The 17,547-nt window shown below is 41.9% G+C and overlaps 1 protein-coding gene across 1 annotated transcript in view; it reads left to right on the forward strand.

The window, feature by feature from the left end:
• shank3a (SH3 and multiple ankyrin repeat domains 3a) overlaps nucleotides 1-17,547 on the forward strand; it is a gene marked incomplete at both ends in the record, with an annotated part of 270,098 nt that overhangs the window by 121,270 nt on the left and 131,281 nt on the right. Inside the window, 2 exons of the mRNA XM_084059359.1 lie at nucleotides 2,313-2,480; nucleotides 16,089-16,205. Coding sequence (XP_083915485.1) covers nucleotides 2,313-2,480; nucleotides 16,089-16,205 — 285 coding nt within the window. The remainder of the gene's footprint in view (nucleotides 1-2,312; nucleotides 2,481-16,088; nucleotides 16,206-17,547) is intronic.

Raw genomic sequence — 17,547 nt, forward strand, 5'->3', positions numbered from 1 at the left:
TGGCCCCCTCGTGTGTGTCTGGGCTGAGGAGGCTCGTAACCCTGCTGCATGAGCAGATAGATATGAGTCATGTAATGGTCCTCCTGGAGAGACGGAGCTGTTTAACCCATTAAAGACCTGAGGCCGATTCTACAAATGCCTTCTAAATCAGCAGGTCTCACACTGTTTCGTAATTCAAAATTATTCAAGATTTTTCAAACGGACAAGCAGATGAGCTTGTATATTTGCTATTTTTGAATAGCCAACGCAAAGATGACACAGATGCTTTCCCGGTTTTAATGGGTTAAATGGGTCCTAATGCGCTGATTTGAACTATTTAGAAATATGGTATGCATCACACACACTATAAGATTCTCTTATAAGATTCTCTTAAATGATTTGTATTGTACTTTTCATTCACAGGGAATCAGAGTGCTACTACACACTGTAGTTAAAACATATAATAGAAGGTTAATCAAGGTTTAAAAATGTTGCTGAGCAGAAGGCCCGGTCCCCCATGGTGCGTATACCTTGGTACTGGGGACCTAGAGGAGAAAGCTGTTCACAGATCTGAGAGTGCGGGTGGAAGTTTGTGAACTAGGCTTAATTAGTTTCTGTAGGGAGGTGCATGTCCGTTTATGAATTCATGAGCAATTAGCAGGACGGATGGGTGTTACGTGTTCATGCTTACGGACTCTCATTAGGATCCTGGCAACGCTGTTCTGGATGTATTGCAGCTTCTGAATACTCTTGCCAGGAATCCCAATGAAGAGTGAGTTGCAGTAGTCGCTCTGGATTAAGAGTGTCTGCTAAATGCCTAAATTGTAAATTGTAGTCCAGTCTTGAGGACTACTGCAACGCATACATCTAAGATTTACCATTCAGGGAGAGGAACAGAGGTTCCTAATCGTCTTGCAACCATTTATTTTTTATTTTGAACTTGAGTTTGACTGAATGACAAATGTATATGATCTCTTGTTTGATTGCAATTGTTATTCTATTTATTTATTTATTTATTTGGTTTACATAACTTTTCCCCTTCCCCTCTATACGAATGTGTGTGTGTGTGTGTGTGTGTGTGTGTGTGTGTGTGTGTGTGTGTGTGTGTGTGTGTGTGCGTGCGTGCGTGCGTGCGTGCGTGCGTGCGTGCGTGCGTGCGTGCGTGCGTGCGTGCGTGCGTGCGTGCGTGCGTGCGTGCGTGCGTGCGTGCGCGCTTGTGGTCTGTGTAAGTGATGTTTTGTGTATTATAATATCAATTGTAATAAAACTCTATGTAAAAATATAAAACACACAGTTCATTTATCCATTTGTAACTCAGAAAGTGTACAAATATAACCAAATGGACCGGTAAGTATCAATTTGGTTACATCTGTACACTTTCAGTGTTAATCAAAAGTCTTTTGCCCACCTGAATGAAATCTTTGTGACAGATGTGTTGGTGGAGTATACACATACACAGACCAGAGGCTAAACAAACATCTGCACATGGGTTGCGTGCATTTGTCACAACAAAATAAAAACCCATAACACATTTATGCTTTGTCAGTATCATGTGGGGAAGAATGCTTATCTTGAAGCTTATACATATTTTGAGCTTTAAGATCTACTCCCAGTGATGCGTTCCAGTCACCCATAGGGCCAGTGCTACAAGTTAAGTCCTTCAGTGTTATTATCGAACAGGAGTTATTCCCAATAATCACTGAACCATTGGAAGGAAATAGTTGCCATTGGACAGTTAGGAATAAAGTGTGCCTTTTCACAAGCAAGGTACCGTAGGCCTCCCGAGTGCACCCACCTATTCCAGGACCAGAAGAACCAGCGGATCTAGAATTATAGATCAAAACCATACAGCCAATCAGCATGGAGATGGGTGTGGCCTGGTTAGAACTCAGGGGGAGGCATATTTTTGACAGGCACCCTAATTGGTCCTAATTCTTCTATGGGTCAGGAAGTAATGCTAATGGCTCAAAGCATCAATGGGAAATGAATGAATTATCTCAAAGGTTCATGGGAAAACACATAAAAACCTTAATTACTCCTCAACGATTAAAGATATCTCAATACTTTTTTCACCAACGGGTTCCTTTAACCTTCCTTTTCAATATCCAATATTAATCTCAACCTCATAAAAGACCATACTAAAGATAATATATTGGCTTAATTGGCACTCATTTGCATATGCTCCCTAAAACACTTGGGTCATTTCAGGATTCCAAACTTTAAACCGGTATTACTCCTAAACGAAGAAAGATATCAACTTATCTTTTTCACTGGCGGATACAGAATTCATGCTTCATTCATCCCCAATAATAAAAAAAATATGTATTACACAGACCTTGTTGGACCTGGGTGCGTCACCTGACTACAAGGACAGCCGGGGTCTGACACCCCTCTACCACAGCTCCATGGTGGGAGGAGACCCCTACTGCTGTGAACTGCTGCTACACGACCACGCTCAGGTTGGCTGTGTGGACGAGAACGGCTGGCAGGAGATCCATCAGGTCAGTCTCTCGCTCTGTCTTTGTCTCTGTCTCTCTCTCTCTTTCACACACACACACACACACACACACACACACACACACACACACACACACACACACACACACACACACACACACACACACACACACTCCTGCTCAGACACTCAGGCAAAAGTGAAGATGTGTCTCAACTCATTATGTCGATTTGATTTGATTTGATTTGAAACACTCAGAGTTAAATTGACACAAAGTATTTTACTGTGTAGCACTAACCTTTCAATAAGCTTAGAACAGTGTCCAGTATTGGCCTTATGGTTGTTGTTGGATCTTTGACTCCTCCCCCATGCCACAAGGCTGTATGTAGTAAGGTCCTGAGTCAGACTTCCATTGTAAACAATTAACAAATATTCATATATAATATAATACAACTTATAGTTTATTTGGATTTTGTTTTGATGTGCTCAGGATAACAACAAGGTGAATGCTTAAGTAACGCATGCCATGAGGCAACCAATAGTTCCAAACATTACTACTGTATGTAGTTCCAGCATGGAACCTCATTCCAGGTCTCATGACTTAACGTAAGACCTGGAGGCGCGGCCAATGCTGTTTGGCCACTCAAAATACCAAAACAGCATTGGCTACGCCTCCAAGTTAAGTCATAAGTCATAAGCTTATACTTAAACAAAATAGGGCCTCAGTGTATATGAAATACACTCTATACATGAACCACGTGATCGCAGCGCGGTAAGATCAGAGAGTGGTGTAACTCTCTCTTTAAATGGGTCTGGCGATGTTCTTCTCATATAAATGGCAAATATATACAGTATGCCAAATAGAGAAGTACGTACCAATAGAGGCGATGACTTCATAGGACTTGAGAGTTCAACGCCATGCTGATACTGTACATACAGTACAGCACTTGTGTGCTACTGTTGGCTGTTGGCTGCTGCTGTACTTTACCACAGCCAAGTGCCCAAGGCTCCAAGTAGAAGTGCCTGTCTGTGTTTGGTGTGGAAATGCTCCTGACATAAGGAGAGCAAACGCAGCATAATGTGTGCATTTCATACACACACGGCCCGAGGCACGGCCCGCACTGTAAACATAATGGAGGCTACCGCTGTTTTTGTGTGTGTCAGGGCTTTTTAGGCTGTGTTTGAGTAGTAGGGTAGGGTAGTAGGGCGGGCCATACTTTTTTTTTTTTGAAAATCAAAAAAGAGGGGTGTTCAAATGACAGATTTTGGCATGTAGAACACAAATCTGAAGAAAATTTTCAATTCTGATAAACCTAACCTACATCAATTTGCTGTTGATTATTGTAAATGTTTTGATTAATTTGCGATTTTCTTCTAGAAGAAAAAAATATTTTGGGAGGCTTTTATAAAGAATTCCTGTTCAAAATAACAGATGTTGGCATGTAAAACACAAATCTGAAGAAATTTTCCAATTCTGATAAACCTAACCTACATCAATTTGCAATTGATTATTGTCCATTTCTTTGATTAATTAGCGATTTTCTTCTCGAAGACAGAACTTAAGATGGGAGGCTTTTATAAAGAATTCCTGTTCAAATAACAGATGTTTGTGTGTAAAACACAAATCTGAAGAAATGTTTAAATTCTGATAAACCTAACCTACATACATTTGCAGTTGATTATTGTTTTATTAATTTGTAATTAATTCGCTCAGGCCAACTGCAGCAATAGCAACTGCGGCTCTGATTGAATCATCACAGAAGACACCCTATGAAAAGTGATTGATAAAAACAAGGTCAAGATAGCACAGGAGAAGTTGATAAGAGAGCTGGGGGATGAATTTGAGGAGAAGTGCAGGAAGGAGGGGGGGGGCGTGTGAGTCCTGCATCCTCTTTGATGGACGGATTGACCTGACCAATGTAATGATGGAAGCTGAGGGCAGTGACCAATCTTTTCCTGCAAAGATGAGGGAAGAACATAGTGTTGTCAGTGAGCCTGGCAGCAACTATATGTTCCATTTTACCCCAGAAACAGCAACTAAAGACGAGTCACATGCAGTGCAGATTGCTAAGGTCCTTTTTGCTTGGCTGAGAGAGAAAGGTTTTCATAAGACCTTGTGGGCCATTGGAGGAGACTCAACAAATGTCAACAGTGGTGTAAAAGCTGGAGCATTGAGGAAGCTGGAGCTGCACATGGGCAGAAACCTGGTCTGGTTGGTGTGCAACTTACACACTGGTGAACTGCCCCTCCGCTGGCTCATTGTTGAACTTGAAGGTCCTACTCTGTCAACAAATTATCTGGACCAATACTAAAGCTCCTTGATTCAGCTACAGAGTTGGATATCAATCCAAAATTTACCAGGATCTCTGATGGCCCTTCAGTGATCAAGCTGCCTTACAAGGTCATTCAAGATTTCTCGACTGATTAACACTATGGCTATCAAATTGTTTGTGCAGTCGGAGACAGAGTGGTTCCTACAAGGCTGGATCTGTTGGATATTGGGCCACAATGGGCCAGTAAACCACAGCCACCGGCTCACCACAGCAAACAGACTTCTCAGGCTCTGGGTGTCAAAGCATGGACTGAGAGGAAAGAATCAGAAAAATCTGCAGTTCATTGTGGAATACATCATTGGAGTGTATTATCCATGTTGGTTCAATGTGAAGATCAAGGAGTCCTGGATTGAAGGGCCTAGGCACATCCTGTTTCAGCTGGACTGCCTGAAGTCCCAGAGGAAGTAGGTACTGGACATTGTGATGCCAACTGTTAGAAGATCTGCTTGGTATGCCCATAATGAATCCACCCTCCAAACACTGCTGAGCGCTAAGGATCAGAACGAGAGGATTGAGGGGGTGGAGGGAATCCTGGCCATCAGGGGAGAAGGAGACCCAGACACTCAGCTGGGGGACTCCTCTGTAAGAACCATAGGGACAACTGAGATCAATTATGATGCTTCCAGCATTGGTGGATTGATTAGCTGGTCAGAAGGTGTGTCAGAGCTACCTCTCACTTGCATACTAAACACATCGGAGATGAAGAACTTCATTGTCATCCCATGGAGGTGCCCAACTGGCCCTGCCACACTCAGAGCATTGAGAGGGTTGTCAAAATGGTGACTGAGGCTTCTTCTACATACATGTACTTCTCTCAGGAAAAGAGGGATGGAGGGATCAGGACTCATGAAACCAGCAGGAGACTGATGTCTAAGGCAAAGCGTCAAAGCAGGACTTGTACAACCTAGCAAAGTTCAGGAAGTGATAATTGATCTTCATAATTGTATCCAGTGATATACATGCACTTCCATTGTGAATAAATATGTAAGTTTGATTTGGCTTTGTCAATATAAAGTATTTTCCTTATGTCTTTTAATATCCTAAAATGAGGCTAAAAAGGGCAAAATTAGTCATTTTGAAGTACAAAATGATGTAGGTTTGAGTTATTCCACCTAAAAAATAATGTCACATTTGAATTCCCCATATAAAAACACATCATTTAGACACCCCACATGTTAGGATTTCCTTTGGATTTTAATATCTTATAAATTAATTAGAACGGGTACAATTAGCGATATAAAAATGCAAATTGATGTAGGTAAGAGTTGTCCTATCCAAAAAATAATGTCATATTTGAACTCTCCATCAAAAAACACATAAAATAGACACCCCTCTTTTTTGGATTTCCTTAATATTCATTTTAGCACCTGAGTATGGCCCGCCCTAGTAGGGTAGGGTAGGGTAGGGTGTGTGTGTGTGTGTGTGTGTGTGTGTGTGTGTGTGTGTGTGTGTGTGTGTGTGTGTGTGTGTGTGTGTGTGTGTGTGTGTGTGTGTGTGTGTGTGTGTGTGTGTGTGTGTGTGTGTGTGTGTGTGTGTGTGTGTGTGTGTGTGTGTGTGTGTGTGTGTGTGTGTGTGTGTGTGTGTGTGTGATACTAAAGTGCCAGTAAGTGGAACCGAAGAGACAACAGTGGGAGTAATCACTTCTGCAGCTGAAACTGATTGTGAAGGAGTGAGGACCAGAATGGCTCATGAGTGGTGACATTTTGATTAGGATGATCAAGGGAGTGAGATACTGTATGTGATTGGTTGGTCCTGTAAAGCTGACTTAGGGCAATCAACAAAAACATGGACAGTGCCTGCATAATGTTCTGTGGTGAATCTCTGGCGCCACTCTTTTGTTGTTTTTACCTTCCTTTAATATTTAACGACTTCAAGCCTATACTTCGTTGACTGGGTCCCTTAGGGATCTGTAATTGGTTCACTCCTTTATTCATTCAACACCAAATCTCTTCACCAAAAATTGCCAATTTACAAGCTCACAATCACAACACATCTCAATGTGACACAATGTGAGCATGTAGACTTTGTTCAAACCTCTTGCAAAAGGCTACACATTATCTCTGTAGTAATGTGATTAAGACGTATTTGTCAGATTATTTTACCTGTATATTACATCCTTTTTTTCTTTTTCTAATTTTTTTATCCCACGATTTTGTAACCCTTATTTTTCACCCGGTGCCAATTTTCTAAGTGATCTTGGGCACTACACTCCCCTCACCAGCCTTGGGAGGCCAGGGCCGAGCTCATGCCTCCTTCAATGCATGAGAGCCAACTGACCTTCTTGTCACCTGACAGGAGGGAGTTTCCCTGGTTGGACATAGCGCGTGGAAGGAACACGTTATTCCAACCAGTTCCCTTCCCCTCCATCAGGCACCCCGGCTGTCATGGGGGAGGAGTTTAGTGACCAGGATTACTACATGTTTTTGTGAGGGTATCAACTACCCTGAGAGACACGGGGAGAACATGCAAACTCCACACAGAGTGTATATTACATCCAGTGGTGAGCTGTGGATTTTTGAACTAAGGGTACTGTATTTTATGACGTCACGTGCGCGCACATAGCCACTCAGCTCAGTGCTAGTTGAAATACTGTATTCAACATGTGATTATTAATGTAATCATATGTATTATTATTTTGTTGTATTGTTGCATTGTTAATTTGTTGTTTTTATTTTTGTTTCAAATTAATTATTTTATTTTCCTTTTTAATTTTATATAAAAGCCCTTTACATAGACTCACCCACACATAAGTAGGCCTACTTAAAATAATCAGACAACTTGTCTTTGTCTTGTCTCAGAGAACTGGGTCCTCTGCTAAGCGATCCCCTTCACACCTTGCAGTGCAGAGATGTTGTCTGTCATTGTGAGAGGAATGTAACACATTCAATTCAAGTCTGTGTCTTTTCTCGAGTAGCCTAATGTTATGCAAAGCAGCCAGGTAGACGCTATTGAGAACGGCTCGCCACTGACGGCGCGAACCTTGAGAGGCTATTGTTTTTAAACTTTAAGGCGTTAAAGACCGCCGCTGACGGTGCGTGCACGCGCGCCCCCAGCTCCCACAGTGTCAGAACTAAGGGTACGCCGTACCCCCCCGTACCCCCTACAGCTCAACCCTGATTACATCCTGATCAATCTGGGAAACCAGAGCTAACTGCAAAGGAAAAACAGCGACCTCTGCTGTTTGTGACTATGTCAGTTAACTCTGGGACAATGACGACGCAGCACATATGCGCAAGGAAACCGGAGTTTACTGTAAGTCTGCCTTCACCACTCCACTTCCGGGTGGTGCGACTACATTTTCATTCCCACTAACAATATTTCTACACGGAACACTAACACCACTTCTCCCAGAGAACATGGATCGTTTTGGTTATAAGCCCACTTGTTTCTATGATGAAAGATTAAGTTCAAATGTGAATATCTTTCCGTGGTTTTGTCTGCTCCGCGGACGCTATTGTTAAATTAGTTTCGGTTAGTTTCCAGTAGGGAATGATCGACGGACACGTGAATCCCGCCCACTACATTTGATTGGGTAAAGCGCGGCCTGCTTCCTGATCTGAAGGCACGCCCACTCCCACACAGTGTGTACACGTTCTGACGAACCTTCAGGACAGATTCCAACGCAGTGCAGAATCTGTTCTTGAGAGATTACATCCTGATTGGCTACAATTCACTTTCACAGTTTTTGAGCAGGGCCAGTTTGTTCACAAAATGCTGCAGATCATGAACCCAGTGTCCAATTGGCGTGAAACTTTTCGCGCGAATTCAATTTAATGCAAAGGAGCTTTATTTACATGAGAAAATGTTATGTTTACATTTCCAAAGAAAGTGTCAAAAACATAATTAAAAAATTTAAGATTTCCAAACTGTGGAAAGTATAGTTCAACTTCAAACAACTTTATTTTCCTTTCGGAACTTTGTTTGTGCAGTGGTTAAAAGACAACATACAGTCAATACATTGGTTGGTGGGGGGATACAGCATTGTGTAAACAATTTAAGATACAAACTGGGGAAAGTATAGTTGGTGGGGGGGTACAGCATTGTGTAAACAATTTAAGATACTAACTGGGGAAATATAGTTGGTGGGGGTATAGCATTGTGTAAACAGAGCTACACATTGCAACTTGGGAAAACTGTCTGTTAGAAATAGTTATACACATGTTGGTGAGGGTAGCTTGGTATAAAATGTTTTGATATAAAGCTTTTTGAAACAAATCTTTCAGGGTTTTGCCGTCTCTTTTCGGCACAAATAGCAGCAGTTTTCAAAAACTATTTAAATGGTATATAAAAAAGCAGAAGAATCTGTTTAAAGGTAGCAGCTCCGTTCATGTACTGTACAGTAGGTCTATGTCTGAGGTCCACTCGGTACAGATAGTGCAGTAAAATCCATAGTGGTCAGTAGTGCACAGTGTTGCTGCTGTGTTCACACATTGTTGTATTTCTCCCAGGCATGGGAGTTTTCTGTCATTGGTCATTGTTTTATTTGTGTTTTTTATAATCTGTGGGAAGTATGTGTCCCTGATGTCTTGCTATAGTGGGCAGGTGGTGTGAAAGTGTAGCTCTGATTCCACCACATTGTGTGTGCAGTGGGTGCATAGTTGTGTCTTCCCTTGGGAGTCAGGTCTGTCTGTGGCAGCCTTTCTCTATTGCAAGGCTGTGTTCATTGAGTCTTTTCTCAGCTTTCCTTAGTTGTGGGTCAGTCACAGTAATCAGGTATTCTGCCACTGTGTATTCTCTATTTAGGGCCAAATAGCATTCCATTTTACTTTGGTTGACTCATATGTCAGGTAGCTTTCTTTTTGTTTTTTTATAATCTGGTTTAGTCCAGTGGGTTTTCTGTCTGGTAGCTGTGCTTGTGTTTGTGCATAGAGTCCCTGAGCCAGCTGACTAAGGGGGTGTTCCTCTAGGTTTTCTCTATGGGGAGGGCTTTATTATGGAGCGTGTCTGGGTGGCTTTCTTTTAGGTGGTTATACAATTTTAATGCTCTCTTCTTAACTTTGATAATTAGTGTGGGTATCATCCTAATTCTTCAGCATGCATTGTTTGTGGTTTTTCGTTGGGTGTGGAGAGTTCTGCATGCAGAACCTCCGTTTGGTGTTTGTCCCAGTTCTTGGTGGGCATGGGGACCCCAGATTTTGCAACCATAGAGGGAGATTGGTTCTATAACAGAGTCTAATATCTTGAACCATTTTAATTGGGATGTCTAGCTTGTTGTTCCTCATGGTGATGCTATAACAGGTCACATCACAGCCCCTGGGTATGCAACCTGGCCTGGCTGGGATCTGCGCTCCGAGGAGTGCACTTTTCTAGTTACGGGGCCAGAGCTCTGCTCTGGAACCGTATTGTTATTGGCAGTATTCTGTCTCTTCTTCTTCTGCCACTTTTCGCAGTTCTGGCTGAACCGTGCAGTCGCTTTTTACGAAACTCGGCCATATGGTAGATGGTCATGAAAAACGATCAAAAAATAATTCTCACAATCTTTCGTCAAAAGGTGGCGCTATAGCACTCAATTGAAAATGCCAACTTTGAACAGGTACAACTCATGCCCTGTTTGACCTAGAGCCATGAAACTTGGATACACATATGCGTCTCCTCATGCTGAACAACTTTCACCCTCTGACTTTTGACCTCTGACCTTTAGATCTCCCACCATTTTGAATTATATGAAAAACAGTCATTGGCTCCTAACTTCTGCATTTTTTCACTTATGGAAAATCCGTTGGAATTTTTTGTAGGCAGAGGTCCAAAGTTCAAGGGTGAAACGTTTCGTGCAGATTGCTCAAAAATCCCAGGAGGAGATAGATTTTAACTATTACAGTTTTATGAACATTATTCATCTGTGCCTAAAACATACATGCAGACTCACATTTCTTTGAAACTTTGCAGAAATGTACAGGGTCATTCCAAATATCACTGAAACCAATCTTACTCCAATTGGCCAAAAGGGGGCGCTATAGCAATTTTTTGAAAAGGCAGACTTTAAACAGGCATAAGTCATGCCTCGTTTGGCCGAAAGTCGTGAAACTTGCTTACACATGTGCCTTGACTCATGAGGAACACACGTATCGATTTGACCATTAAGCTCCGCCCTTAGATTTTCCGCAATTTTGAGCAGTTTGAAAAATACTTGTTTTTGCCAGTTCTGGCTTAACCGTGCATACGCTTTTTACGAAACTCGGCCATATGGTAGATGCTCATGAAAAACTACCAAGAAATAATTCTCACACTCATTCGTCAAAGGGTGGCGCTATAGCACTCAATTGAAAGTGCCAACTTTGAACAGGTACAACTCATGCCCTGTTTGACCTACAACCATGAAACTTCGATACACACATGCGTCTCTTCATGCCCGACAACTTTCGTGGTCTGACTTTTGACCTCTGACCTTTAGATCGCCCACCATTTTGAATTATATGAAAAACAGCCATTGGCTCATAACTTCTGCATTTTTTCACTTATGGAAAATCCGTTGGAAATGTTTGTAGGCAGAGGTCCAAAGTTCAAGTGTTAAACGTTTCGTGCAGATTGCTCAAAAATCCCAGGAGGAGATAGATTTTAATTACAGTTTTATGAAAATTATTCATCTGTGCCTAAAACATACATGCAGACTCACATTTCTTTGAAACTTTGCAGAAATGTACAGGGTCATTCCAAATATCACTGAAACCAATCTTACTCCAATTGGCCAAAAGGGGGCGCTATAGCAATTTTTTGAAAAGGCAGACTTTAAACAGGCATAAGTCATGCCTCGTTTGGCCGAAAGTCGTGAAACTTGCTTACACATGTGCCTTGACTCATGAGGAACACATCTATCGCTTTGACCAGTAAGCTCCGCCCGTAGATTGTCCGCAATTTTGAGCAGTTTGAAAAACACTTAAACCCAGGATTTTTCAGCTATTTGCGTGAAACTGTATCATCTGTGTAATCTCCTTTTTCATAGTTCCTTGTCTGTTGGTCCAATGGCGTCTCCCTTAAATGAGTGCCTCACAATCTCAAGGTCGCCAGTTCAAGCCTCACTTGATGCAGACTTAATTTAAGTTGAATTGCAAACAACATGACTGTATCAATGAATACATGTGCAAATGGTAAAGATAACCTGAAATGCTTATTTGAGAGTACGATTTCTCAATGTATGACATACTTCATTCTGAAAATAGCCGATCTACAATCTCAAAACTTTTCAGATAGCAACGTGTTTCTGAGCTTGTAGATCGGCTGCTTTCACTGTTTTCGGTAGCGAGGAGACATACAATTTCTCTATTGGTAAATGGTTTGTGAACGAGTGATCTTAGTGTTGGCTTGGTTCATGACAGAAGGCAAGAGTTTATGATCTTCAACAGACAACATCAGCCTGGACAAAGCTATAGCACTATAGGTAGTGTTGCAGCCTATTAGCCTATCATGGGGCGGCTGGGTGGTTAGTGAGCACGCCTAGGGAACCAGAGGCCCTGGTTGCCCCAGGTTCGATTCCAGGCCATCCCAGCATATGCGTCGATGAAATGAAATTTGTCCCTGAGCAAGACTCTTAACCCCTAATTGCTCACAGGTTCTCATTGGAAACAAGACCACAAGGACTTTCATGAACGACCTGTTAAAAGGAATTATCCTTATCCTAGTCCGAAGGTTGAGAGTTCGATTCCTGTTAATGGCAATAGGTTGAGATGTCCAATCTATCCATTCTGTTTCCATCTCTCTCTCTCTCATCAATCTATTCCGTTTCCATGTCTCTCTTCAATCTATTCCGTTTCCATGGCTCTCTCTCTCTCTCTCTCTCTCTCTCTCTCTCTCTCTCTCTCTCTCTCTCTCCAGTTTCCATGTCTGTCTGTCTCTCTCTCACTGGCCCCGTATTATCGCTGCTTGCAGCTATATTTTTATTTGGTTTTGGATGGAAACATAGTGACCCTTCTCTGCTACTTTACACAATGGGACTTGCTAGGGGAGTAGGGGCCTCATCAGAGGTGCAAACTATGTATAGATGAACAGAGAGAAACAGAGTCTTGGTGTTTTTATTTTTTTATTCAACCTACTGTATATACTCCTGCTTGACCTTTTCAGTGTACCAGCGCTGCAGGTAAAAGCACGTCTCAGGTCTTGTCCCAAGGCACTGGCATAGCTATCATTTTAGAACCTGGTCATGGTTTAGTGGAATGAGAGAATAAAATCCAAGCAAGTACATGTGAAATGCACTCTGCCAGGCCTACGCACTTTCCCTGCATTTCTATCTTCCTTCTCTCTCTTTCTCTCTCTTTCTCTCTCTTTCTCTCTCTCTCTCTGTTCCCTTTCCCTTGCCCCAGGTCCTCTCCAGCATTAGTATTCTAGTGGTAGGTATTGTGTATAATGGGATACTCTGTAGAAGGTCTGATAACCAACAACAGTCCCTGCATCATTTGTGCACTGTCTCGCTGCTGTCACATATTCTTAGCCAGAGAGAACCGCGGAGAGAAAGAACAATTACCAGAGAGAGTCTCTGTGCTTGTTTGTCATTGACACGCAGGACAGAATCCGGGGTAGAGGGATGGACGGAGAGAGGGAGAGAGGAGATGGAGATAATACAAAATAGTCTATTGTGCCCAGCAAAACAAAGAAGCTGCAGAAAGTCATCTCATGCCAAAATAACTTTAAATCACAGGCTCATTCATATGCATCCTTAGATATGCAATGAAAATGAAGTTGTTGTTTTTTCTCCTTGGACATAGCTATTTACAGGACGCAGGAGACCGTAAACCTCTAACATGAGCATGCGCTATGCAAGGGAACAACCTTTGTGGATCTCCAGCTTTGCAGACCCACTGCTTTGTTTCTAGTGGTGACTGGGAATTTTAAGTTTTTGGACATCTTGTGGATCCAACTAAACACTTGACAGTGGGGTTGTTTACTCAACTGATAGTAAACAACTGATAGTCAAGTCTTCATTTAACGCTCAGAGTGTACAAATGTAAGCTCAATTTGGTTACATTTTACATAGCCTTTGCGCATTTTCATTTGGAGGAATATTATAAATGACTTGTGGCTTTGCTACACACAGTATTGCATACTGAATAGTTGTGCGTGTGTCTGTGTTGTAGTGGTGAAGTGGTGCCCTCATGAACATCAGTTCTCACTGTCACTCACAAACAGCAGTGATGAATCAACAAGTTTTGAATCAGTATTTGTAATAGCTGATGTTTTTTTTTTTATTATCCAAGCTACCAACTCAGAGGTCGCGTTAGTCCGATAATTGCCGGTTTTGACCGTTTATTTATGACAAAGACCGGAAGAAATAAATCTCTCCGGACATCCTGACCGGTTGATAATGACACGGCTGTTCATTAATTATCACCGCAAAATTAGGCACATTTCAAATCCTCTGCTTTGCAAGCTCTCTCTCTCTCTCTCTCTCTCTCGTGCGTGTGTGTGTTTCTGGGAGAGAGAGAGAGAGAGAGAGAGACGTACTAGACAAAAAGAGTTTGTCACACGCTGTTAGGTTACACCTATTTCCTGTTAATAATAACCAGTGTAAAATGTGCTGCATTGGGCGGTAAATAGGACACTTTATTGTGAAGGTACAACAGGAAAAAGAAGAGAGCTAGTTGTTGCTGCTGCTGCGTAGCCAGCGGTCTCGGCAGTCCGCGGTCTGGTTACAAGTTACATTATATAAAGTTGTGTTTTTAACAGCCAGTCACACACAAGTTGTATCATTACTAGTTAGAATATGTCACAGATACTAGGCTAATACAATGGCACTTGTGAGTAAAGTTGGCAAGTTGCCCTACAGTTTAAAGGGCAAGACCACTTTGGTAGAGGTTTGGGTTGTGTATTTACCTTGCCATGATGTAACTCCAAAGGTGGGCAAGAAATAAAAAATAATTGCTCCATTGATTAGAAATTGATAATTCAAAATATGCTCCTCATTGACTTACATTGTACGGTAAAACTGCTCTCAAAGTCACTCTTTTAGCACAAAAACGAACACAAACAAAGTTGATTCAGACAATATAGAACATCACCAAACCCAGTACTGTTTTTTTTTTAAATAAAAATGTCAACTTCCTGTTGATTTTGCCATTTTTAATAAGTAGAAAACCCGGACTGGATCGGCGGATCCGGATCCAGATCTTCAAATAGTAAAATCAACAGGAAGTTGACATTTTTATTAAAAAAACAAACAGTACTGGGTTTCGTGATGCTCTATATTGTCTGAATCAGCTATGTTTGGGTTCATTTATGTGCTAAAAGAGTGACTTTGAGAGCTGTTTTACCGTACAATGTAAGTCAATGAGGAGCATATTTTGAATTATCAATTTCTAATCAATGGAGCAATTATTTTTTATTTCTTGCCCACCTTTGGAGTTACATCATGGCAAGGTAACTACACAACCCAAACCTCTACCAAAGTGGTCTTACCCTTTAACAACAGTGCAGGTTGAAGATGAAATCTAACACAGATGCGTAAATACTCTTCACAACAGCTATAGGCTACTGCAACTATGGCATCGAGGTGAAACATGACGTTAATCATAATCGTGGACCTATTTTTAACTCTATGAGGTGGACACGTTAAAACGTTACCACTTTGAACTGAATAGCTCTATGAGGAGACGACAAGATTCTCACAACTCATCAACTTTCCCACGGCTGTCCCAACTAGACACACGGACCGCATCCACTGTCTAATTATACAGTATAACCTCCTGTGAGTGAGTAGTGGTCTATATTTATTGCCCTAACAGGTCAGCTGAGCCACGTTATGAAGGATTCATCTGAAATGGCCAATTTTGTGCAGTGCCCTTTGATTAGAAAATGCATACAAACAAAATTGATTATTGAGAAACCATTACGCACGCAGCATGCGCAAATGGTAATGTAGGTAATTAATGTATTTGTGTAAGATGACCCTGCTATATAAAATGTGTATATTATGATGGTTCATGTTCAAATAGCTCAATCCTCCAAAATATAATGCTGTAGGCCTAATTGTTATGCTGTATTTACGCACCTGCTTGTCATTAATGCATACAAATAATTATGACCGTTATTTTTGTCAGATGTCCGATACATTTGAATCCTTCCGGACATTGGGACCGGCAGATTAAAATCCTAGCGCGACCCCTGCTAACCAACTACCAGTAGGGGTCATTAGATTGCATTCCTAATCTAAGAGTGGCGGGATGAAATAAGTCACGAGACGTCACATTTTGAAAACATATGTACGCGATATGTAGACAGACAGACAGACAGACAAGCATATGTACAACATAATAAACAATGCAACAGACAGACAAACAGACAGACAGACAGATCAGTGGATGGATATGTGTAAATGTCTGTCTCTCTCCCCACAGGCTTGTCGCCATGGCCACGTGCAGCACCTGGAGCACCTTCTGTTCTATGGAGCAGACATGAGCGCCCAGAATGCATCTGGAAACACCGCCCTGCACGTCTGTGCTCTCTACAACCAGGTAATGACTGCAAACAAGGAGAGACAGCTGGATGAGTTATGTGGATATAGATGTGATCCCTCTTATGGCGTGGATTTGCATTGTTCATATACACTTGCATGTAGTACGACATAGTACGTACGGTGTGTGTGTTTGTGTGTGTGTGTGTGTGTGTGTGTGTGTGTGTGTGTGTGTGTGTGTGTGTGTGTGTGTGTGCGTGTGCGTGTGTGTGTGTGTGTTTGTCAGTCTCAATTGGGCGCATCACTCATCAGATCAATACGTGCCCTGTATTAGGAGCCTCTTGAGAGAATGACTGAAAGTGGAGCATGGACAGAGAGCTTATGGTCCTGTTATGGTAGCGTTGCACACTAATGGTGGCAACTTCAACTTGTTTTATTGCCAAAGCACTGTTGTAACTCAGGCTACTAGTGTTGCTGTCTGGTGTTTTGATTACCAGCATCCACCAATACGGTTCATTTTAGAGTCTGATGGCCTAATAAACCTGGTGGCAGGTGTTAATCTCTCTCTCTCTCTCTCTCTCTCTCTCTCTCTCTCTCTCTCTCTCTCTCTCTCTCTCTCTCTCTATTCACAACTTTTGGCCATATGATGCACATCCATAAATGGTTTTAAATCGCTCATATGTTTATTATTTGGTCCTTACTCACCCCCTTTCACCGCCTTTCATGTTGAAAAGATGTGGAAATACACCCTCTGTTGAGCAGGATTTGAATGATATTGAAGGGCTGCATTTAAAAGATTTATTTTTATCTTGAAGAGTGATCTAAATGGTACGGTGAGGTTTAGTCAACGTTGACTGATTTTAAAAGTGTATCTTTATCTCGAGGGATCTAAATGGTGCAATGAGATTTAAAATGTGGTCAACTAGACCACATTTTTCAGGTAAGTTGGGTGCACCGGATAATGCAGTGGTGTCCAAAGTCCGGCCCGCGGGCCATTTGCGGCCCGAGGACACATTTTATATGGCCCTTGGCTTCATTCCTAAATTGTATTATGAACGGCCGCCTGCACCTTCAAAAAAATAAAAAGATTTATAAAAGTGAAAGTTGCATTTTCCTCCCTCGCCTCAGGATGGCAGCACCTTCTGTACCTCTTGCTTAACCCTAAAACCGAAATAAAGTAACGATAAAACGCCCAAAAAACGCCTGACATTTTCGCTGCGCGCGCACAAGCTGGCCCTTGGGTGTTTTCATATTTTCTAATTTGGCCCCCTTTGAAAAAAGTTTGGACACCACTGGGATAATGTATCAAGTTGATACATTATGAACCATTTGCAATGTCTCTGGTTGGATTCTATCAAAAAAATGTCTACCTTTAGTATGCACAGTACAGTATGATGTAGATA

The sequence above is a fragment of the Gymnoscopelus microlampas genome (assembly GCF_963454915.1).
Source record: "Gymnoscopelus microlampas genome assembly, chromosome: 6".
Lineage (NCBI taxonomy): Eukaryota > Metazoa > Chordata > Actinopteri > Myctophiformes > Myctophidae > Gymnoscopelus > Gymnoscopelus microlampas.